The following is a 24452-nucleotide window of genomic DNA, read 5'->3' as shown; positions in this document are numbered from 1 at the left end:
AAGTCAATACAGTTCACTACTGCAAAGCTTTTCAGATAGAACATAAGAAGAATGGTAAGCATATTAAGTATTAAGAGTAGATGATGGTGCATGGACACCAACATTGTCCTTTGCACTCCTCAGTACTTCCATGATTATCAGACCAAAATAAGAAATGTGAACCACAGAAAATAGTCTCACTTTCAGATAACTAGTATTAAACACTCCCGTATTGTTATTGTGAATTAAACAAAAATAAAAACTCCACAACTCAAGAAGAGATAGCATGCTAAACATTTTTCATAACTCTAATGAGTTTTGATATGATTATTATACCGTCTATTTGAATTGTACATAATAAAATAAACAAGTAAGTTCCCCTTTTAAATAGTCCAACAAAAATGTTTCGATTTTATTTCTGTATTTTGCAATGACATTTCAGAGCAATCCAGAATTGTGCCAATTCTGATTTATGTTACATTAATACTACTGTGAATTTGTAAGAGACTTTCCTTTTTGGTTTGTACATTACCACTTTTAAAAACATATAAATAAATCAAAGTTGATGCTTCATTGTAAATTACTTTTCTACTCTAATTTATTTATTCTAGTATCAGAAACATACATATTATATACGGTTATAACTATATTACTCCTGCTGAAAACTTGACAACTTCTACTGGATTTTCTGTTCCTTGATGATATTTATCTTCTATGCTGGAGGCTGGACACAGTCAGCATGGAAGCATAAGATGGACACACTGGTCCTCTCCAGAGTCACACTGAATATCATCTTGATCAGTGTAGCACATCTTGCCAAATTAACCTTTGATCTTCTAACTCCACATCTCGCATCTATTCATGGACTTCCAAGTCATCTACTTATCATCATGCCGGGAGGGAGCGTTTCTGAAACATTCTTCCAGTCAGGGGAAGGTAGGTCACAGCTGTCCATGGTTGCAACCTAGCTTTTTCAGCAGTGGTTCTTGTAAGGGGCGTCGATGTTCTAAATCAGCTACTCCTTGATTTCGATGTGGGTGCAGTTTATGCCCATACAGAGGACCCATTCTCTCCTGCTCCACTTTCTTTCTTTCCTCATTCCCAGCTATATCCCTTCAAACAGGAAGTTGTGCTATTCCTGGAAGGTGGTATAGTCATTCAACTGAAGTCAATTTCAAGTAACCTGTTATATTATGCAGCTATCACTGAGAGCAATGTCCACCTGTTTGGCGAATGCTGAATTATACACAACATGACAGTAAGGGTACAATGATGCGAGTTCACAAAACACCTGCCTCTTGAAATGGTATCACCACTAGTAACCACAGAGTCTACTCTGGCGTGTGTTGCACAAACGAGTAGTAACTTGAGTTGTGAATTCAAACCTGTTTGTAATATGGCAAATAAAACCAGATATCTTCCAAACAGTTGAATAGTTCTCTGTAAAAAGCAATTTTCATGAAGAACTTCTGGAAGAAACGGGGAGGGCTGCCAGCTGTAGGTAAAGGTATGCATCAAGATGGCAGAACCCTCGCAACATGCATACTCTGGCACAAAAAGCAAAGTGCCACTGCAAAGGTTCATAGAGTTTCAGGTTGACAACACCAATGTGATCCTGCCAGTTTCCTTAGAAGATTGTTCCTGATGGAAACTTTTGACATGCAGTGCTTTTTGGAAGTAAGTCTCACTCCTAATACAACGTAAATGGATAGATAAAAAAAAAATCTACTCACCAAGTGGCGGTAGGAGAACACATACACAAAAGGATTTAACTTTTATAAGCTTATGGAGCCAGTGCCACCTCCTTCTTGCAGAAAATTTGAAGTGGAAGGAAGAGTGGTGAAGGAGAGCTTTAGGGAAATGGGTACAGTTTAGAAAACTCACCTAGGATCCCAGGTCAGGGGAAACTTACTAGACGGGATGAGAAGGAAAGACTGATTTTTGGGGACTGCACCGGACGAGAATTGAAAACCTGAGAACTTAAAAAGTGGAAGACCACCTTCCATCTTTAAGCTCTCAGGTTTTCAAATCTCATCTGGTGCAGTTCCCAACAATCAGTCTTTCCTTCTCATTCCCTCTGGTAAATCTTCCCTGACCCAGGGTTCTGGGTGACTTTCCTAAATTGTTCCCCTTTCCCTAAACCTCTCCAATCATTTTCCTTCACTCTTCTCCCTTCCCCTTCAATTCTTCTGCCAGAAGAAAGAGCCTCTGGCTCCGAAATCTTATAAAAGTTAAATCTTGTGTGTGTGTGTGTGTGTGTGTGTGTGTGTGTGTGTGTGTGTGTGTGTGTGTGTGTGTTCCCCTGCCACCGTTTGGTCAGTAGATTTTTTTTATCTAACCATTCACATTATATTATCAGTAACTGATTATTTTTGTTGTAATAAGTTTCACTCCTAAATGTTTTGGGGTCTCACAGTGTTCCACCTTGACACCTGACCACACTATATTTTGCAACTCGTTTCCTTGTACCTCAAATGAAAACACACACTTGTGACTTTATGGGATTTGGTTTTAGTTGGTTTGTGTTGCATGGGCATACGTCTCCCCATTTAAAGACCCTGTAAGTTTCTTCTCTAATAAAAAAGTGTTATTTGAGCAACACTGGCATGTAAATCTTTTAGATCAACAGGGTTTATCTTTAACAGTGGTTAAGGGGTCATTTCACAAACACTACATCATGTGTATTGCACTACTGCATAGACTCCACTGAGGAACCACTCACATGAAGTACTTAGTTTACAGAGAATGTTACTGTCCTTATATAGATCCCCCATGAACCATGGACCTTGCCGTTGGTGGGGGGGGGCTTGCGTGACTCAGCGATACAGATGGCCGTACCGTAGGTGCAACCACAACGGAGGGGTATCTGTTGAGAGGCCAGACAAACATGTGGTTCCTGAAGAGGGGCAGCAGCCTTTTCAGTAGTTGCAGGGGCAACAGTCTGGATGATTGACTGATCTGGCCTTGTAACATTAACCAAAACGGCCTTGCTGTGCTGGTACTGCGAACGGCTGAAAGCAATGGGAAACTACAGCCGTAATTTTTCCCGAGGGCATGCAGCTTTACTCTATGGTTAAATGATGATGGCGTCCTCTTGGGTAAAATATTCCGGAGGTAAAATAGTCCCCCATTCGGATCTCCGGACGGGGACTACTCAAGAGGACGTCGTTATCAGGAGAAAGAAAACTGGCATTCTATGGATCGGAGCGTGGAATGTCAGATCCCTTAATCGGGCAGGATGGTTAGAAAATTTAAAAAGGGAAATGGATAGGTTAAAGTTAGATATAGTGGGAATTAGTGAAGTTCGGTGGCAGGAGGAACAAGACTTTTGGTCAGGTGATTACAGGGTTATAAATACAAAATCAAATAGGGGTAATGCAGGAGTAGGTTTAATAATGAATAAAAAAATAGGAGTGCGGGTTAGCTACTACAAACAGCATAGTGAACGCATTATTGTGGCCAAGATAGACACAAAGCCCATGCCTACTACAGTAGTACAAGTTTATATGCCAACTAGCTCTGCAGATGATGAAGAAATTGATGAAATGTATGACGAGATAAAAGAAATTATTCAGGTAGTGAAGGGAGATGAAAATTTAATAGTCATGGGTGACTGTAAGACATTTCCAGGGGCAGATGTGGATTCTGACCACAATCTATTGGTTATGAACTGCAGATTGAAACTGAAGAAACTGCAAAAAGGTGGGAATTTAAGGAGATGGGACCTGGATAAACTGAAAGAACCAGAGGTTGTAGAGAGTTTCAGGGAGAGCATAAGGGAACAATTGACAGGAATGGGGGAAAGAAATACAGTAGAATAAGAATGGGTAGCTCTGAGGGAAGAAGTAGTGAAGGCAGCAGAGGATCAAGTAGGTAAAAAGACGAGGGCTAATAGAAATCCTTGGGTAACAGAAGAAATATTGAATTTAATTGATGAAAGGAGAAAATATAAAAATGCAGTAAATGAAGCAGGCAAAAAGGAATACAAACGTCTCAAAAATGAGATCAACAGGAAGTGCAAAATGGCTAAGCAGGGATGGCTAGAGGACAAATGTAAGGATGTAGAGGCTTGTCTCACTAGGGGTAAGATAGATACTGCCTACAGGAAAATTAAAGAGACCTTTGGAGAGAAGAGAACCACTTGTATGAATATCAAGAACTCAGATGGCAACCCAGTTCTAAGCAAAGAAGGGAAGGCAGAAAGGTGGAAGGAGTATATAGAGGGTTTATACAAGGATGATGTACTTGAGGACAATATTATGGAAATGGAAGAGGATGTAGATGAAATGGGAGATAAGATACTGCGTGAAGAGTTTGACAGAGCACTGAAAGACCTGAGTCGAAACAAGCCCCGGGAGTAGACAACATTCCATTAGAACTACTGATGGCCTTGGGAGAGCCAGTCATGACAAAACTCTACCATCTGGTGAGCAAGATGTATGAGACAGGCGAAATACCCTCAGACTTCAAGAAGAATATAATAATTCCAATCCCAAAGAAAGCAGGTGTTGACAGATGTGAAAATTACTGAACTATCAGTTTAATAAGTCACAGCTGCAAAATACTAACGCGAATTCTTTACAGACGAATGGAAAAACTGGTAGAAGTGGACCTCGGGGAAGATCAGTTTGGATTCCGTAGAAATGTTGGAACACGTGAGGCAATACTAACCTTACGACTTATCTTAGAAGAAAGATTAAGAAAAGGCAAACCTACGTTTCTAGCATTTGTAGACTTAGAGAAAGCTTTTGACAACGTTAACTGGAATACTCTCTTTCAAATTCTGAAGGTGGCAGGGGTAAAATACAAGGAGCGAAAGGCTATTTACAATTTGTACAGAAACCAGATGGCAGTTATAAGAGTCGAGGGGCATGAAAGGGAAGCAGTGGTTGGGAAAGGAGTGAGACAGGGTTGTAGCCTCTCCCCGATGTTATTCAATCTGTATATTGAGCAAGCAGTAAAGGAAAGAAAAGAAAATTTCGGAGTAGGTATTAAAATTCATGGAGAAGAAGTAAAAACTTTGAGGTTCGCCGATGACATTGTAATTCTGTCAGAGACAGCAAAGGACTTGGAAGAGCAGTTGAACGGAATGGACAGTGTCTTGAAAGGGGGATATAAGATGAACATCAACAAAAGCAAAATGAGGATAATGGAATGTAGTCAAATTAAATCGGGTGATGCTGAGGGGATTAGATTAGGAAATGAGACACTTAAAGTAGTAAAGGAGTTTTGCTATTTGGGAAGCAAAATAACTGATGATGGTCGCAGTAGAGAGAATATAAAATGTAGACTGGCAATGGCAAGGAAAGCGTTTCTGAAGAAGAGAAATTTGTTAACAACGAATATTGATTTAAGTGTCAGGAAGTCGTTTCTGAAAGTATTTGTATGGAGTGTAGCCATGTATGGAAGTGAAACATGGACGATAACCAGTTTGGACAAGAAGAGAATAGAAGCTTTCGAAATGTGGTGCTACAGAAGAATGCTGAAGATAAGGTGGGTAGATCACGTAACTAATGAGGAGGTATTGAATAGGATTGGGGAGAAGAGGAGTTTGTGGCACAACTTGACTAGAAGAAGGGATCGGTTGGTAGGACATGTTTTGAGGCATCAAGGGATCACAAATTTAGCATTGGAGGGCAGCGTGGAGGGTAAAAATCGTAGAGGGAGACCAAGAGATCAATACACTAAGCAGATTCAGAAGGATGTAGGTTGCAGTAGGTACTGGGAGATGAAGAAGCTTGCACAGGATTAGCATGGAGAGCTGCATCAAACCAGTCTCAGGACTGAAGACCGCAACAACAACAACATATAGATCTGGATATGGAGCATGTATCCTATACTCCAAGTGTGTGCCAAACACCCAGCAGCACCTAATCTGGAGTACATCCATGGCCTATACCAGACCACTGCAATCTCTTTCCCATGGGGCATGGGCACCACTGAGCATCTGCAGCTGCCCTGCATGGAGTAGCCTACCCTACACTGGCCATATTGCACTGTGTTAACACCATGTTCTGTTGCATGCGAAAGTCTCTCTCACTCATTTAACAAATCATTTAAATAACTTTAAATACACTACCTCAGGTAAAGGATTACTAATTATTAACACATCCATAGACAAAATGCATGTATTTGAAACATAGCTTGATAAAGAACACTTTACTTTTTTCTAATACCTTTCTTCAGTTCAATTTTTTCTAATATCTTTCATCAGTTCAGTTAACTCCAGACATTAAGTATTGTCATGTACAAGTAGGTCCCAAACTACACACAAATGGCTGATATGAGATCTGTGTGTGAACATTTTGTTGTGAAAACTTTTTTCTTATGAAGAGAATTTACAGAAAGGTGTCAGCTTCACTGAAATGCATTTTGCTTCTTCAGGCAATCTAGGTTCTGGCACCAAATATTTAGTTACTTGCGAATAAAAAGGAAATGTCATGTTCCACAAATGTAACAAAACATAACAATTTTTGTCTAAGTTATATTTTTCTGTTAAATATGTACTCTTGTACTCTTAGAAATTGTACGAGTATTTGCTAAACCATCAACATCTCACTAGCCAGCACTGTTGTGTGCTGAATGAGGACTGCCTGCATACCAGCCATTTGCCCATCCCCGCGTGCTCGGTTGCAAACTTAAAACCTATGTTAACTTCAAACTCAACAAAATGTCATCTTCGAATTACTTATTTCTGTGAGGTTCACGAATCAGGAACGACACACAGCTCTTTACTACAGACATTACACTTAACAGCAACAGCAACACACTAAAACACTAACAGTCAACAGTAACAGAACACTGATTCAACTACCGGGGGACCACCTCTGCCTGAAAAGTGAATACTTATCAAGCCTGCAAGATCACGTCATCACTTAAATCAGTAACATTAGAAAAAATATAATTTTAAGATTTTGCTACAGCATATATCTCCAAGTGTTCAGGAGTCTTCAGTTGTGAACTGAATAATAATTTACACTGCAGTTAGCATCTTAGTAGTTGCATGTACACCTGTGGGCACAGATGTCTGATGTTCACAGCTAGAGGGGTCATACTGCATTAGCCTCTTCACATCATCTTGGTTTACTAGCCTGAAAGTATTATTAGCCACTTGTTGATGCTTAAATATACACTGTTTATCGTTGCCCAGCTCTGGGTTCTTGCTTCTTGTACAGTTGTAGTCTGCTGATCCTCAAGTAACTTGACACTGAATGAATATTTACTATGTCGAAGGAGTAATAAATGTAACTTTGTAGCATTTTATAAATTAAAAATTCTATTTCTATCACTTTTTCCCTTTCTTGCACCTCAAAGAGATAGCTACTTCATAAACAAAAATTAGGCAAGACTACCATTCAAATTTAATTTTTTGATGTGTGACATATCTGAGCATGTGCAAATGTGTACAGGGTGACACTGTCTGTCTGTATTTTTATGAGTGATTGATCAGGCTGACACGAGAGGGAAACAGGAAAATTGAATGGCAACTGACAGGGAGTGAGATGCACAAATTTTTAAGCACCACATATCAACTAGCCCCTCCTCATTTTTGTTTACAGTTTCCATCTCAGATTTTCCATTACTGTAAAAAAAAATCTGAGAGTTCAGCTCATATATTTTTAACTTCTTGATAAATGGACACACATCTGTGTTAAGTAACTAACAATTTGTTTGTCTCTCCAGTGTTTACCAGACACTGATGAAAAATAGTGCACTAAAACTAATGAAGCTTGGGCTAGTAGTGTGGGGGGAAAAGTAACAATGATATACCTGATTTATGATTTCCTCTTCAGGGTTAGACCAAATTATATCTTGTTCACACTCACTGTCAGCTTTCTTGTTTTTCTTTTTCTTTTTTGATGTTTTATCTGCTTTGTATAACTTGCATATTATTACATAGTATGCAAAGTCAAATGGCATTTTCTTCTCTTTTGCCCTTTTTATTTCCTTGCTGAAACAAAATCACACACAAATTATATAAAATCGACAAAGACATTTAATACATAATTAGCACTGTGGGGAAACCTAGGACAGTATAACATTTTTATTAGGATACATTACTAATAACCAATGGTCCCACAAACAGCACTTTACCATGCCCTACCCATGTCCTGCTCTCCCTCCCCCTCCCCACCCCAGCCAGCTTCTCTCATCCTTGCACAAATGCTTGCACTCTGGCCCCAGAAGCCAGAAGCAGTGGTCCTGTGTGAGTGATTTGTGTTTGTGCCCAAACGTGTGTGTGTGTAGGGGGGGTCTCTTTCAGAAGAAGGCCTTCTGCCCAAAAGCTTACGTGTTTAGTAGTGTCTTTGTTGTGCCTGTCTGCAGCTCAGAATCTCCATCTCCGCTATATGGTGAGTAGCAGTCTACCCTTTTCATAATATTGTCGTTATTCCGTACTGGATGTTCCGTCGTTTAATATAAGAATTCTGATGTATTAGCTCGAAAAATTTTGGTTGAACATAATATCACATCTTTTATACATCCCTGTTTACTGGTTAGAGCTACTTTTGTTTCATAAATATGGAAGTCTTCCATCATGAATGTCAGAGAAAGATGACTATACATTTTTGCAATGTAATTACAAACGAGCTGTAGAATAATTTGAATATTATTTGTACTTGGATAAAGACACTGTCCTTTGCATACTACAGCTCAAGTCCAATGTCAGTTGTACATGCTCTTCCCACACTTAAAGAGGATGTTCAAATTTATTGCTCTCTAACAAGGGGACCTTCCGTTGTGACTCGCCGATCTTTCAAAGTGCCGCCGCGCAGTTACGCCTGTCCTCTACATGCGGCGCTGTCTACCAGCCATGCAGCAGCAGCGCCACCTAAGTGGCCAGCCAGCCAGCAGCCGCTAGACTTGGACTCAGTTATGATTTGACTGTTAAAGTGTACACACGTCTTACTCTGTTTACTTGATCTGTGACTTTCATCTATTTCGTCTTCCTTGAAATATATTTGCTAAACTTGAAGTTACAACAATTGGTGACGAGGATGGGATTTTTCTTTTCCATCGTTGACCCACATATTTCCATGGCTACTTTACAGCAACTATTGCAAGGTCTCATAGAACAGCAAAACGCTTCTCACAAATGCGATTCGTGATTTTGTCGCGGCATCAAATGAGGCGCGTCTCTCCTCATTGTCTCTACCTACTTTTCCTCCTTACAACAAGACGGCGGAAGACTGGTCTGATTACGAAAAACGTCTTCGACAGCACATCTTGGCATTTCATGTCGCGGACGAACAAATATGTAAGTCTCTGCTCCTTTCATGGATTTCACCTCAAATGTATCGGTTTTTGTCGCAATTGGCTCCTTTGAGAGATCCTGCGTCTTTGTCCTTTGCTGAAATAGCTCACTTCTGTCCTATTTTCAAAAGCAAATGCATGTGGTAGCCTCTCGTTTTGCCTTTTATCGTTGTCAAAAACAACCGAATCAATCCTATCGTGCTTGGGCTGATGAACTTCACGGCCTCAGTAGAAAGTGTCAGTTTGTTACTGAAGTTCACAAAGAATCCTACGCTGATTCCACGGTACGGAATGCTATTATCCGATCGGCGCCCGACAAAGAAGTTAGGCAACGTGCCCTTCAGCTGGCAAATCCGACTCTAGATGAAGTCCTATCCATCACTAAGTCTTTTGAAATTTCTCGCACCACTGGAGCGCAAATAGAGCCATGGGGCGACGTCACGGAAATATAACCTCTGTGCGATGTTGACGAAGCATGTGGTGTGTCCCCGCCGCCCGATGTAGCCGCAGTACGCTCCCAACCGCAGCTTCGGCCTAACCGTAAAACAAACCTCTAAGAAACTGCAGCCAAACCCACGGCAACTTCCTTCATGTCCACAGTGTTTTACGAAACATTCACGAGAAGATTGCCCACAACAATGGGCCGTGTGTAACAAATGCAAAAAAAATTAAAGGGTCATGTGTCATCCGTTTGCAAATCCGACCGCATACATGATGTTCACGAACAAAACACTGATTCTGCTTCTGTGTTGTCTGTCAATTGTACTTCTTCCCTTTCAGGGAAGTTATTCCTCACTGTCCAAATACTTGGTCGAGATGTTCGCATGCAGGTGGATACTGGTTCTGCTGCCACTATCATCAATTCTCAGACGTATCTTCAGTTAGGTTCTCCAATTCTGTCACTTGTCACTACGCAATTACGGACTTACAATAAACAGAAGATTTCTCTCTTGGAACAATTTGATGCTGAGGTATCTTACAAATCTGTCGTTCGCACTGTTCCCGTATTTGTGGCTGACCGCAGTAATGCGGAGAATCTTTTTGGTTTCGATGCCTTTCGTTTTTGGGTTCTCCATAGATGACTCTGTCAATATCGTCTCTGATGCTATTCCTTATGCTCAACTGGATTCCTTGTCGACGACATTTTCGTCCCTTTTTTCTCCTGGGTTAGGCCATGCAAACAACTTTGAAAGCTCATATCACGCTCAAACCCACTGCTCAGCCTAAGTTTTTTCAGGCTCGGCCCATTCCTGTGGCCCTTCGTGATTAGGTCAAATGGGAGCTGGATAGCCTCACTGCTTCAGGGTCTTGCTTCCTGTCACTTCCAGTGAGTGGTCCTCTCCTGGTTGTCGTTGCTACGCCAAATGGTGATATTCGTCTCTGTGGCGATTTCAAAGCCACTGTAAATGCTCAATGCCTTATCGACACTTACCCTATGCCTCGACCTGAAGAATTGTTCACTAAACTTGCTGGAGGCCAGTATTTTTCTAAACTTGACCGGTCAGAAGCTTATCATCAACTTCCTCTCGACGCTGTTTCCCGGCAGTCACTGGTCCTTAACACGCCTTTCGGTCTTTATCAATACCAGCGATTTCCATTCTGGGTTGCCAACGCCCCTACTCACTTTCAGCGATTCTTGGAACAATTATTGCTCACTGTTCCTGGGTGTATAAATTACCAGGACGACATTGTTGTCATTGGCTCCACCACTGACGAACATCTTCAAAATCTCCGCACACTTTTTCATGTCTTACAGACTGATGGTCTTAACTGTAATCTTCAGAAATCAAAATTTTTTCTGGCATCTATCATGTACTTGGGGTTTCAACTCTCTTGGGATGGTATTCGTCTGCTTCAGCAAACTGTCGCTGCGATCGATGCCCTTCCTCGCCCTACATCTGTTAAGGAACTGCAGGCCTTCTTGGGGAAAATAGCATACTATCACAAGTTTTTACCGTCTGCGGCTTCGGTGGCTCAGCCATTGCATCGCCTGTTGCATAAAAACGTGCCTTTTCACTGGTCCGCGTCATGTGATGCGGCTTTCCAGAAATTGAAGACTATGCTGAAACCGGCCCCATGCCTGGCTACTTATCGACCTGGCCAACATCTTGTTCTTGCCACAGACGCCTCTCAATACGGAGTCGGTGCAGTCCTTGCACACCGTTTTTCTGACGCTTCTGAACAACCCATTGCTTATGCCTCCAAAATGCTCACAGATACCCAACAAAAGTATTCTCAAATTGAAAAAGAAGCTTTGGCCATTTTTTATGTTCTTCGTAAGTTTGGTGTTTTTCTCTATGGATCCAAATGTCATCTTGTTACAGATCACAAACCACTTGTTTCCTTGTTTCATCCATCGTCACTTCCCGACAAGGCTGCACAACGGCTCCAGCGTTGGGCTCTTTACTTGTCTCGTTTCAATTATGAGATTCATTTCCGGCCAACGACTCAACATGCGAATGCTGATGCACTGTCTCGCCTTCCCATGGGTCCTGATCAGGCATTCGATAGGGACGAACTTTTGTGTTTCCACCCGGATGTTGCCGAGCAGCGGGTTGTGGACGGGTTCCCCATCACCGGGGACCCACTGGCGGCTGTTACGGTTACTGACCCTACCCTCTCCCGGGTTTTAAGCTATATTCAGAAGGGTTGGCCAGATCGTCCGTCCACTAAGACTTCTGATCCGTTGTGGAACTACTACGCTTTGCGTTACCGCCTCATGGCTAGGGATGCTGTTATCCTCCTTTCCACCGAAAATGCTTCGCCGCGTGTTGTGGTACCTGCGTCTTTGCGTGCTTCGGTCTTGCACCTCCTTCACCAAGGGCACTGGGGTGTCTCTCGCACAACATCTCTGGCACGCTGTCATGTGTACTAGCCTGGCATCGACTCTGAAATCGCACACATGGTCGCTGCCTGCGGCCCTTGTGCGTCACAGGCCGCCACCCCGAAGTCATCTTTGTCACTGTGGCCTTCGCCTGAGAAGCCCTGGGAGCGTATTCATGCTGACTTCACGGGACCTTTTTTAGGTACTTATTGGCTTCTTGTTATTGACGCCTACTCTAACTATCCTTTCATTGTCCGTTGCACGTCGCCTACCACCGCAGCAACTACCAATGCTCTAGCTCGCGTTTTCTCTTTGGAAGGCCTTCCCTCTACTCTTGTTACTGATAATGGTCTGCAATTTGCCTCTTCCGATTTTGCAGATTTTTGTGCCCATCATGGCGTCATGCATGTCGCGGCCCCTCCGTTCCATCCACAGTCAAACGGTGAGGCTGAATGACTGGTCCGCACATTTAAGGCTCAGATGAGGAAACTCCTGACTTCTTCCGCTGATGATGCGGTTCTCCAATTTCTGGCATCTTACTTCTCCAATTTCTGGCCTCTTACCGTTTCACCCCCACGGGCGACCACAGCCTGGCTGAGCTCTTACATGGCCGACAGCCCCGCACACTACTTCATCTTCTGCGTCCTTCCACCTCACGGCCGCGGGTGCCTTCGCTTGGCCGGTTCACCGCCGACGACCTTATATGGGTACGGAGATATAGCAGGGGGACAAAATGGAGTCCTGGCCGCATCTTACAACACCGTGACCAACGCCTGCACGAAATCCAGACGGACACGGGTGTTGCAGTGCGTCATTCGGACCAGCTTCGGCCTCGTGTGCCGGCAACGCCTGTTCCAGATGCCGCTACACCACCTTCAGCTCTACATGACGCTCGGAATACTGGAATCTCTCATTACTCACAATGCAGTCCTCTCACCATCATATCGGTGCCAGCACCAGAACTGATGCCACCAGGAGACGTGCCCATGCAGGAAGCAGATGACCATCATCTGTCGGAGCAACACTATTCACCTCCTCCTCCTACGGACACGGACACATTGCCCATATCTCCTGTTACAACAACCGGACTTGCCGCAACAGGCAGATTGGTGCACGGGGCCACAGCAGATTCAACCCCCACGTATCCTGTCATCTGGACCCGTTATCATCGGGAACACTTCCGTCCGTACGGGAAGCCTCCTCCTGGAGACTTTACGGACAGTCAAACAACACCTATGGACATTAGCAATCTACAGGCCACCTCCATCAAGACCTGTGCGAAAAATTCGAAGGGGGGGGGGGGGGGGGGGAGGGGATGTGTTGTGACTCGCCGATCTTTCAAAGTGCCGCCCCGCAGTTACGCGCATCCTCTACATGCGGCGCTGTCTGCCAGCCATGCAGCAGCAGCGCCACCTAAGCGGACAGCCAGCCAGCGGCCGCTAGACTTGGACTCAGTTATGATTTGACTGTTAAAGTGTACACACATCTTACTCTGTTTACTTGATCTGTGACTTTCATGTATTGCGTCTTCTTTGAAATATATTTGTTCAACTTGAAGTTATTACACCTTCCACATTCAGAAATTCAGTTTGGGATGAGACTTCGCAGGTTGGTTGTGTACCTCATGGGTGTCCACTCCTGTCGTTGTTGTTGTTGTCTTCAGTCCTGAGAATGGTTTGATGCAGCTCTCCAAGCTACTCTATCCTGTGCAAGCTTCTTCATCTCCCAGTACTTACTGCAACCTACATCCTTCTGAATCTGCTTAGTGTATTCATCTCTTGGTCTCCCTCTACGATTTTTACCCTCTACGCTGCCCTCCAATGTTAAATTTGTGATCCCTTCATGCCTCAGAAAATGTCCTACCAACCGGTCCCTTCTTCTTGTCAAGTTGTGCCACAAACACCTCTTCTCCCCGATTCTATTCAAAACCTCCTCATTAGTTATGTGATCTACCCATCTAATCTTCAGCATTCTTCCGTAGCACCACATTTCAAAAGCTTCTATTCTCTTCTAGTCCAAACTATTTATGGTCCATGTTTCACTTCCATACATGGCTACACTCCATACAAATACTTTCAGAAATGACTTCCTGACACTTAAATCTATACGCGATATTAACAAATTTCTCTTCTTCAGAAACGCTTTCCTTGCCATTGCCAGTCTACATTTTATATCCTCTCTACTTCGACCATCATCAGTTATTTTGCTCCCCAAATAGCAAAACTCCTTTACTACTTCAAGTGTCTCATTTCCTAATCTAATTCCCTTCGCATCACCCGACTTAATTCGCCTACATTCCATTATTCTCGTTTTGCTTTTGTTAATGGTCATCTTATATCCTCCTTTCAAGTCACTGTCCATTCCGTTCAACTGCTCTTCCAAGTCCTTTGCTGTCTCTGACAGAATTACAATGTCATCGGCGAACCTCAAAGTTTTTATTTCTTCTCCATGGATTTTAATACCTACTCCGAACTTTTCTTTTCTTTCCTTTACTGCTTGCTCAATATACAAATTGAATAACACCGGGGACAGGCTACAACCCTCGACTCTTTATAACTGCCATCTGGTTTCTGTACAAATTGTAAATAGCCTTTCGCTCCCTGTATTTTACCCCTGCCATCTTTAGAATTTGAAAGAGAGTATTCCAGTCAACATTGTCAAAAGCTTTCTCTAAGTCTACAAATGCTAGAAACGTAGGTTTGCCTTTCCTTAATCTATTTTCTAATATAAGTCGTAGGGTCAGTATTGCCTCACGTGTTCCAGTGTTTCTACGGAATCCACACTGATCTTCCCCGAGGTCGGCTTCTACCAGTTTTTCCATTCGTCTGTAAAGAATTTGCGTTAGTATTTTGCAGCTGTGACTTATTAAACTGATAGTTCGGTAATTTTCACATCTGTCAACACCTGCTTTCTTTAGAATTGGAATTATTGTATTCTTCTTGAAGTCTGTGGGTATTTCGCCTGTCTCATACATCTTGCTCACCAGATGGTAGAGTTTTGTCAGGACTGGCTCTCCCAAGGCAGTCAGTAGTTCTAATGGAATGTTGTCTACTCCCGGGGCCTTGTTTTGCCTCAGGTCTTTCAGTGCTCTGTCAAACTCTTCACGCAGTATCATATCTCCCATTTCATCTTCATCTACATCCTCTTCCATTTCCATGCTATTGTCCTCAAGAACATCGCCCCTGTATAGACCCTCTATATACTCCTTCTACCTTTCTGCTTTCCCTTCTTTGCTTAGAACTGGGTTTCCATCTGAGCTCTTGATATTCATACAAGTGGTTCTCTTTACTCGAAAGGTCTCTCTAATTTTCCTGCAGGCAGTATCTATCTTACCCCTAGTAAGATAAGCCTCTACATCCTTACATTTGTCCTCTAGCCATCCCTGTTTAGCCATTTTGCACTTCCTATTGATCTCATTTTTGAGATGTTTGTATTCCTTTTTGCCTGCTTCATTTACTGCACTTTTATATTTTCTCCTTTCATCAATTACATTCAATATTTCTTTTGTTGCCCAAGGATTTCTACTAGCCCTCGTCTTTTTACCTACTTGATCCTCTGCTGCCTTCACTACTTCATCCCTCAAAGCTACCCATTCTTCTTCTACTGTATTTCTTTCCCCCATTCCTGTCAATTGTTCCCTTATGCTCTCCCTGAAACTCTCTACAACCTCTGGTTCTTTCAGTTTATCCAGGTTCCATCTCCTTAAATTCCCACCTTTTTGCAGTTTCTTCAGTTTTAATCTACAGTTCATAAACAATAGATTGTGGTCAGAGTCCACACCTGGCCCTGGAAATGTCTTACAATTTAAAACCTGGTTCCTAAATCTCTGTCTTACCATTATATAATCTATCTGATACCTTCTAGTATCTCCAGGATTCTTCCATGTATACAACCTTCTTTTATTACTCTTGAACCAAGTGTTAGCTATGATTAAGTTATGCTCTGTGCAAAATTCTACCAGACGGTTTCCTCTTTCATTTCTCTCCCCCAATCCATATTCACTCACTATGTTTCCTTCTCTCCCTTTTCCTACTCTCGAATTCCAGTCACCCATGACTATTAAATTTTCATCTCCCTTCACTACCTGAATAATTTCTTTTATCTCATCTTACATTTCATCAATTTCTTCGTCAACTGCAGAGCCAGTTGGCATATAAACTTGAACTACCGTAGTAGGCATGGGCTTTGTGTCTATCTTGGCCACAATAATGCGTTCACTATGCTGTTTGTAGTAGCTAACCCGCACTCCTATTTTTTTATTCATTATTAAACCTACTCCTGCATTACCCCTATTTGATTTTGTATTTATAACCCTGTATTCACCTGACCAAAAGTCTTGTTCCTCCTGCCACCGAACTTCACTAATTCCCACTATATCTAACTTTAACCTATCCATTTCCCTTTTTAAATTTTCTAACCTACCTGCCCGATTAAGGGATCTGACATTCCATGCTCCGATCCGTAGAACGCCAGTTTTCTTTCTCCTGATAACAACATCCTCTTGAGTAGTCCCCGCCCGGAGATCCTAATGGGGGACTATTTTACCTCCGGAATATTTTACCCAAGAGGACGCCATCATCATTTATCCATATAGTAAAGCTGCATGCCCTCGGGAAAAATTACGGCTGTAGTTTCCCCTTGCTTTCAGCCGTTCGCAGTACCAGCACAGTAAGGCCGTTTTAGTTAGTGTTACAAGGCCAGATCAGTCAATCATCCAGACTGTTGCCCCTGCAAATACTGAAAAGGCTGCTGCCCCTCTTCAGGTACCACACCTAGAAGAACCACTCCTAGAAGTCTCAAAGCACACTATCCAGAAAATTCTGAGAAAAGGGGAAATTTTAAGTGTAGCTCATATGCAACTCATATAAAGTCAGAAGTAGCACTCCAGCAAACAGGCAAAATACCTGTCAGTCAAGTTGTTATAATTAATTAATAATCAGTTAAATCATAAATAATTTTATTTTGTTTATGAAATGGCTGCCACAGGCTACTTAAAATGTGAATTACACTCATCAATATTTTCTTTTTAGAAAGTTGCATAATTTCAAATGCATTTTTAATGGAGGTAAATTAAAGCATTAATTACTGTAATTACAATGTTATTACAAAATTGGACAATTTTATTAGCTGGAAAAAGGTTATAAATATTCGTTGTAAATTCAAGGAAACCAGTGTCTTCGTGGAAAAGCAGAGTATAGCTTTACCCTGTTGTATATCCAAAAACGCACACAGACACGAAGTGTCAAAGCCCACACAGAACTAATCAAGCAATGGGTCTTACCTGTTACAGTGCCAGTTCAAACCTGACTTTTACATAGATTGGAGCGTTCTGTATTGTGAAATATTATCGGAATTTAATTTTTTATTTATTTATTTATTTTATTTTTTTTTTATTTGTGGTAAGTTGCTATGGCACCAAACTGCTGAGGTCATCGATCGCCAGGCTTACACAATACTTAATCTAACTTAGATTAACTTAGTTAAGTGTTGAAGGTGATGTTAAAAGATGTGGATATTATGAAAACTTGCTTGCTGCAAATAACTTGATTGAATCGGAGTCTTCAACAGTTTCTCATGAAGCAATGTTGACAGGCAAAGAAATTTACAGACATACTATGGACATGGCTCAAGAAATAATTGTGACAGGTGATGAACTTGCTCAAGAAAATGAAAACTCTGAAGGTGACCCTTTTAGAAAGTAAGAAGACCACGGCTCATCTGATGAATATGAATCACAAGAAAAGGAGGCAACACAAGTAGACCGTCTTTCTTTGGATTACAAAATTAACGTTGTTAATATCGCAAAGGCTCATCCTACGTGGAAACTACAAATAAAAAAAGGGATGCAGCTGGCTAGGAAAGAAGTAATATTTATCCCAATGGAAAGAAGATATTAAAAACAAGGAGGTAATAAATTTGATAAGTACGTAGTAATCAGTTTCAGGACATATGATCATTTTGTTGAGACCCGAGAGAATTATCAGCAAATGACTACACTGCATTTACAACAGTAGGCTTTAGCAGCAGTACAACAGTGTACAGAGTTTCAATTAAAAGCTTTTGACAGCTGGAGTCATAGATTCAAAAATAAACAAAGAATTCATCAGCGAAAAGTGACCAGATTTGTTTCAAGAAAAGAAGTAGCTATGATTGAAGAAACGTTGGCTACTGCAGGCACATTTCTAAACCAGACGTTAAAACATACCGAATTTCAACAAAGATTTTGTTATTAACATGACCAGACAGGTATTTATTGCAGTGTATTTAAAAAAACATTTTGCTCTCTATTTTTAAGATTCTTTGACAATATACTTCAATTTTTGTTGATATATAATTTTTTTTTTTTTCCCAGGATGTCAGTATCAATCTGTGTACAACAGGACTCCGGCTGTCACAGGAAGCAAAGACATGACATGAATAAAGCGACACACACACACACACACACGTAACATGGATCCATCAAAGATGTGGAGGTTTATGTCCTGCGAAGTGGCTGAGCTGATAAGGATCAGGTGAAAGGTGCAGGAGGGAAGATGTTCAGGACGTGGAGCAATTAGGACAGTGTGCCTTGGTCCTTTGACCAGATCACCAGCATATCACAATGAGACTCAGCCATACAAGGGTTATAGGATCTTTGGTGACTATAAAGGTTTCCCTGTAAGTGTGGATGTACCGGGTGATCTAAAAGTCAGTATAAATTTGAAAACTGAATGAATCACGGAATAATGTAGATAGAAAGCTACAAATTGACACACATGCTTGGGATGACAAAGGGTTTTATTAAACCACAAAAATACAAAAGTTCAAAAAATGTCCATCTGATCAGAATAGCAATAATTAGCATAACAAAGTAAGACAAAGCACAGATGATGTTCTTTACAAGAAATGCTCATGTCCACCATCATTCCTCAACAATAGCTGTAGTCGAGGAATAATGTTGTGAACAGCACTGTAAAGCATCTCCGGAGTTATGGTGAGGCACTGGCGTCGGATGTTGTCTTTCAGCATCCCTAGAGATGTCAGTCGATCACGATACACTTGCGACTTCAGGTAACCCCATAGCCAATAATCGCATGGACAGAGGTCTGGGGACCTGGGAGGCCAAGCATGATGAAAGTGACGGCTGAGCACACGATCATCACCAAACGACGCGCGCAAGAGATCTTTCACGCATCTAGCAATATGGGGTGGAGCGCTATCCTGCATAAACATTGTACGTTCCAGCAGGTATTAACATCAGCCAGGCTGGGGATGACTTGCTCGTCATGCAATGGAGTTTCCACGACAGTTCTAGGATTTTCGGTGGCCCAAATTCTGCAGTTGTGGGCGTTGACAGACCCTCGGAGCGTGAAATGAGCTTCGTCGCTCCACAACACGTTACTCAACCAATCGTCATCTTCCGCCGTCTTTTGAAATGCCCACACCGCAAATGCCCTCCGCTTCACTTAATCGCCAGGTAACAGTTCATGATGCCGATGGATTTTGTACAGATAGCATCCGAGGGTACGCCTAAGTGCCAACCAAACAGTAGTGTATGGAATGCCGGTGCGACGTGCGACTGCACGAGAGCTGACTTCCCCGTGCATAGACGAACCCGCTACAGTCTCCATTTCTTATTGAACTGTCTCAGCAGCATTACGCTTTGTGCTCGGTCGGCCACTACAGGGTCTATTGTCTAAACAACACGTGGCTTCTAACTTCGAAATCATTCTCGCCACAGCTACATTTGTCAACAGACCTTTACCCATTCGAATCCCCTTCCTATGGTGATAGGATTGTAACGCTAAACTAGCACATTCCCCATTCTGATAATACAGCTTCACTAAAAGCTGCCTTTTCAGGTTATGTCAACATGCTGTGACTGCTGGCACATCTGATTCTCTCTCTCATTACAGCTCCTTTTATACACGATTGTCATGCGCAGTCACTGACGTTTTGCTGTCCAGTGCCATCTGTCGGGCATTTGGTGAACTATTTTTCGTTCTAATCAAACCCCATGTCATTCCAAGCTTGTGTGTCAATTTTTACCTCTCTATCTACATTATTCCATGGTAAGTTTTCAGATATATACTGACTTTTTGATCACCCGGTATGTGTGTGTTCTGTTAGGCTTATCTTCAAGCAAGCTATCCAAAAGCTTAGCAATATTTCGGTCTTGTTTATATGCTTGTTGATTGCCTAACCCCACAACCATAAAGTGAGTGGTCACCTTTGCTCCTTTCATTACCAGTATTACACTCAGGTATTTTAAGTATATATTCAAATTTAAGGCAACAACAAAACTGCTGGACATGATTGTTTTCTTGAAGTGATAATACTTACACAATAAATGCAAAGTGAGATGATTAAAATCAACATGAGCATTAGTTCAAGCAAATGATACCATAATTAATTTACCTGAGGTTCTCAAGGAGAGGGACAGAAATCTGTGCAGGAATATTGACAAATCGTTCATTGATTAGCAATCCAATCGGCCTTGTGTCATCTGCAATAAGAGAACTGATCTGTGTTGCAGCTGAATCAGTTGCGTGTTCACGGCTCAGTTCCAACAATAATGAACGCAACTGCTGCACACACTCCCGTTCCTGTCAAAAATCATAATTACATTAGAATACAAAATTCAGGCACTGTATAAGGATTCAATAATGAGGAAGAAAGTATTTAATGCAATTTAAGTTATTAGTCTTTGTTATGAATTAACTTTTATTTTCCTTATGTTGTTTTCTCCTACACAAAAGCTGCCAAGTAACTTTACATTTCAGATTCAATGTTAAGCAGGTCCAATAAATTTTGGTGAACTGTCTTCACTTTCCAATATAATGAGTGACTTGCTTAAATGAAATCAATTGATAAAACTGTCCATAAATTGTGTAGCAACATGATTTGCGGTGCACGGCAGTTACTTGTCCCTTGTTTCACTTAACCACTCATCTCCAGATGTAGCCAAGTCTCCTCTCCAAATACAGTTCATAATTTTATAAGGCATACTCCAATATTATACTTATTGCCATTCACACAGCAAAATTGGATTGCATCTTCCACCCTAAATCTTTTCATTTGCTCAGATAATCAATATAGGTGTATTTCACCAGCACAGAGATGCAGTCAGCAGCAAGCAATGTTGCAGTTGCTTTTGCATATTTGGTTCTGTGGCTGGCTGCACTTCTTAAAGTCATGCACATACCCATCACTTTAGGAGTGTTAAGTTGTTCTCATACTCTTAAAAAATGAACTGATTATGTAAGTTAAACAATGATTATATTGGGCCATTCCATGCCAAGTGGTCTATTTTTGGAAAAATGTCCCACATGACAGTCACGGATTTTGTTGAAATTTTGTGTGAATATTCACACCTGTTCCCAATGAACGCTGGTGCAGTTTTACTTTCACCAACTTAATAATTGCACAGATTTAGTCCAAAAAAAGTACTTTTTAATTTTTTTTAGACGTCTCTAACAAGTTCAGCTCCACAGTTCTCACAAACAATGGAATGGCTCAAAATATCAAATAATAAGGAGAAATGTCTCTCTTCTTGTGTGTCTAAAAATTAGAGATGCCCTCCTGAACTTCTCAATATGACAGTCTGCAGACCACAATTTAATGAATGCATGCTACATTGTTGTGTAAAGTTCTCTGGGCCAGAAGCTATAGTGTCTGCAATTACTAGCTGTATCATACAACATGACCCACAGGTAAATACTGTGTATAAACAACGGATGCATACTGATCGAGACACTGGACACAACACAAATGGCAGTGGATGAATTTTATTGACAAAGAACAAGAATTTGGAATGTGTCGTGCCATCATTACATTGTCAAACATCTGGGTTTGCATCTTAAAGCCCTTAAATTTAACCGAAGGAAGATGAGTTTACCATGCTAATGGATTTTGCTGAAAACTGTTCACTTATAATTCAGAGTGCAGGGCAAGGTTGCTGCGGGGGAAGTAGTCAAGCATCAATCCACCCATTTGTCATCTATTTTCCACAAAATCAGAAGGTGGAATTTATCACTTTTTGCATCATCAGTGCCTCTTTGTGACATGTCACAACTACTATTCATTATTTATCATGGAGCTGAGTAAATAGGTAAAAATAAAATTTGCTAGGATTTCCCAACACCCACTATTTCAATTATGGCTCCAGTGCCCAATGCAAAACTTTCAAAAATATTCTCAATTTTTGTTATCATAAAAGAGACTTTTGAATGATGATAGACAGGATTTCTTTTGGTAAAAGTCATGGAATGTCACCCTGTTATAAAAACAGCTGCACAACAAAGTGACTAGCAAGAGCAAACTTACAAGGGTCATTTAATAGGCAGATCCATGCGCCTGTAGATCCATTTCTCTTCTGCACTGAAAGCATTATTGGCATTAAATTTGCTTTCATCAGCAAATAAGAAACTGAAAAAAGTAAATTAAACATGGGCATACTCTAGAAGGAACCAGAGAAAATCATCATTTTTTGCTAACTGGTGAAACAACTCAGGTCAGCGAAAGTCTGAAATGATGCAACCTCTTCTCTGGTCACAATTAAAGACAGTGAAGGAAGTATAATAACATAGGACCTCCATCCAGGACAATATCCTGCATGCATTTATGAAAAGGCAAGTTGGACTGGAAACTCCTGTAAGACTTCCACTGAGCAGAAGGAAAATTTCGTAAGCTTTATGCACCAGCATGTACCAGCAAATTCATTTTATTAGCCATCAAGGAGTGAAAAATGCTGGTTTCCACAACAGCACATTATTACAGTTATTCTGGCTCCATCAATGAGAGCATTTGGCTGACAGTTTTCCTTATGATATTACATAGTAAATCAATTAAGGAACGGAGGAGGAGGAGGAGGAGGAGGAGAAAAAAAGCAAGTAGCTATGAGTAAACATGAGCTTAAGATCCTAAAAGAAACCACTTCTAGCTTTAGCCTGGGACACTTAAAGAAATGTATCCTCAGGCTCGAAGACCATGTGGAAACAAACCCGTATCAGGCTTGGGATCCTCTAGTAGAGAAACCCACCTAGGGCTGCTGTTGGACAGCTTTGAGCATGGCCCTCATGATGATGGCATTGCAGGTTTTCTCACTTTGAAAGAATCAGAATTTGTTCAGCTACCATGGAGCATAGCAACATACTGTACAACATATCATCAGTACACTTATGTTGGACACAAACTGCAAACAATGCAAACAGAAAATATGCTATACTTTAGACCAAAAGATAACTAGCACATCAGTAGCACTACAAAATAAAGAGAGACACTCAAAATTCTGATTAACACAAATCCTTTTCCAAAAAAAGGTCAGGCAGACTGCTGTGAACCTCACCAAAATTTACAAATGTAGCAACGGTGTAAAACTTTAAAATGGCTCTGAGCACTATGGGACTCAACTGCAGAGGTCATAAGTCCCCTAGAACTTAGAACTACTTAAACCTAACTAACCTAAGGACAACACACACATCCATGCCCGAGGCAGGATTCGAACCTGCGACCGTAGCGGTCGCGCGGTTCCAGACTGTAGCGCCAGAACCGCTCGGCCACCAGCGGCCGGCGTAAAACTTTAAGATTGCTTCTAAAACATAACGGGATTTTACCAGTGTGCTCTATACTGCCTTGGTAATCAACATTTATACTTTGAAGCTTGTAACTAGTTTTATTCCATAATTATTACACCAACAAATGGAACATGAGAATATTTAACTGAATCTTCACCTTGTCATTTTTTTAGGGCCCTATATGCTTCCATTGCAAAACCAAATCTAGATTTTTAGGTGGTTTAGAATACAGTCTTTCTAATAGAAATGGGTTGAAAGAGATCACACAAAATACTTTTTATAGAGTGGGCTGATATAACCATTTTTGGATTTTTACAAAAATCACCAACTCTGCCTGGTGTAGGCTTCTTTCAAGAAAATATTCCTGGAGATGATAAGCTTTCACAAAACAATATGACAACTATTAATTACCAACATTTGTCAATGTTCTTACACAATTTCAACACATTCACTGAATGTCAAACAGAGAAATGGCACACACAAAAAAAATCACAAAACACGTGTTTTTTGCAGGTAAAATCCGAATGAAGCAACATTTTTGAAATGAAGTTTTCAGTTTTATAAGAATGTATTTTTTATTTATCTGATTCACTTGAAACTGTTTCCACCCATTCAATTAACATAATAATTGCTACATTTGGCTTAACTTGACAACAGACGAAGACTACTGGATAAAAAAATTTGTTTTGACTTTATACATTTATCTACCTTTGTGCCAATTGTGAAGCGCTTCGTACAAGTTTAAAGTCTAGAAGTGGCGTGCTTCAAAAGCCTCACAGAAAAACCTGTTTTTTGCATGTAGATCTGCAAGCAACCATACGGATACAGGGATTAGTAAACAC

General features: G+C 41.2%; 1 protein-coding gene across 1 annotated transcript in view; it reads right to left on the bottom strand.

Annotated features, from left to right (window-relative positions):
• Positions 1-24452, bottom strand: part of LOC126251418 (protein BCCIP homolog) — a 79219-nt gene that overhangs the window by 8600 nt on the left and 46167 nt on the right. Inside the window, exons 4-5 of the mRNA XM_049951832.1 lie at positions 20453-20640; positions 7750-7930 (exon numbers count right to left, since the gene is read on the bottom strand). Coding sequence (XP_049807789.1) covers positions 7750-7930; positions 20453-20640 — 369 coding nt within the window. The remainder of the gene's footprint in view (positions 1-7749; positions 7931-20452; positions 20641-24452) is intronic.

The sequence above is a fragment of the Schistocerca nitens genome, chromosome 4, assembly GCF_023898315.1.
Source record: "Schistocerca nitens isolate TAMUIC-IGC-003100 chromosome 4, iqSchNite1.1, whole genome shotgun sequence".
In the NCBI taxonomy this organism is placed as follows: Eukaryota; Metazoa; Arthropoda; class Insecta; order Orthoptera; family Acrididae; genus Schistocerca; species Schistocerca nitens.
Note: the sequence above shows the minus strand (reverse complement) of the source record. Positions and strands in the feature narration are given on the sequence as shown.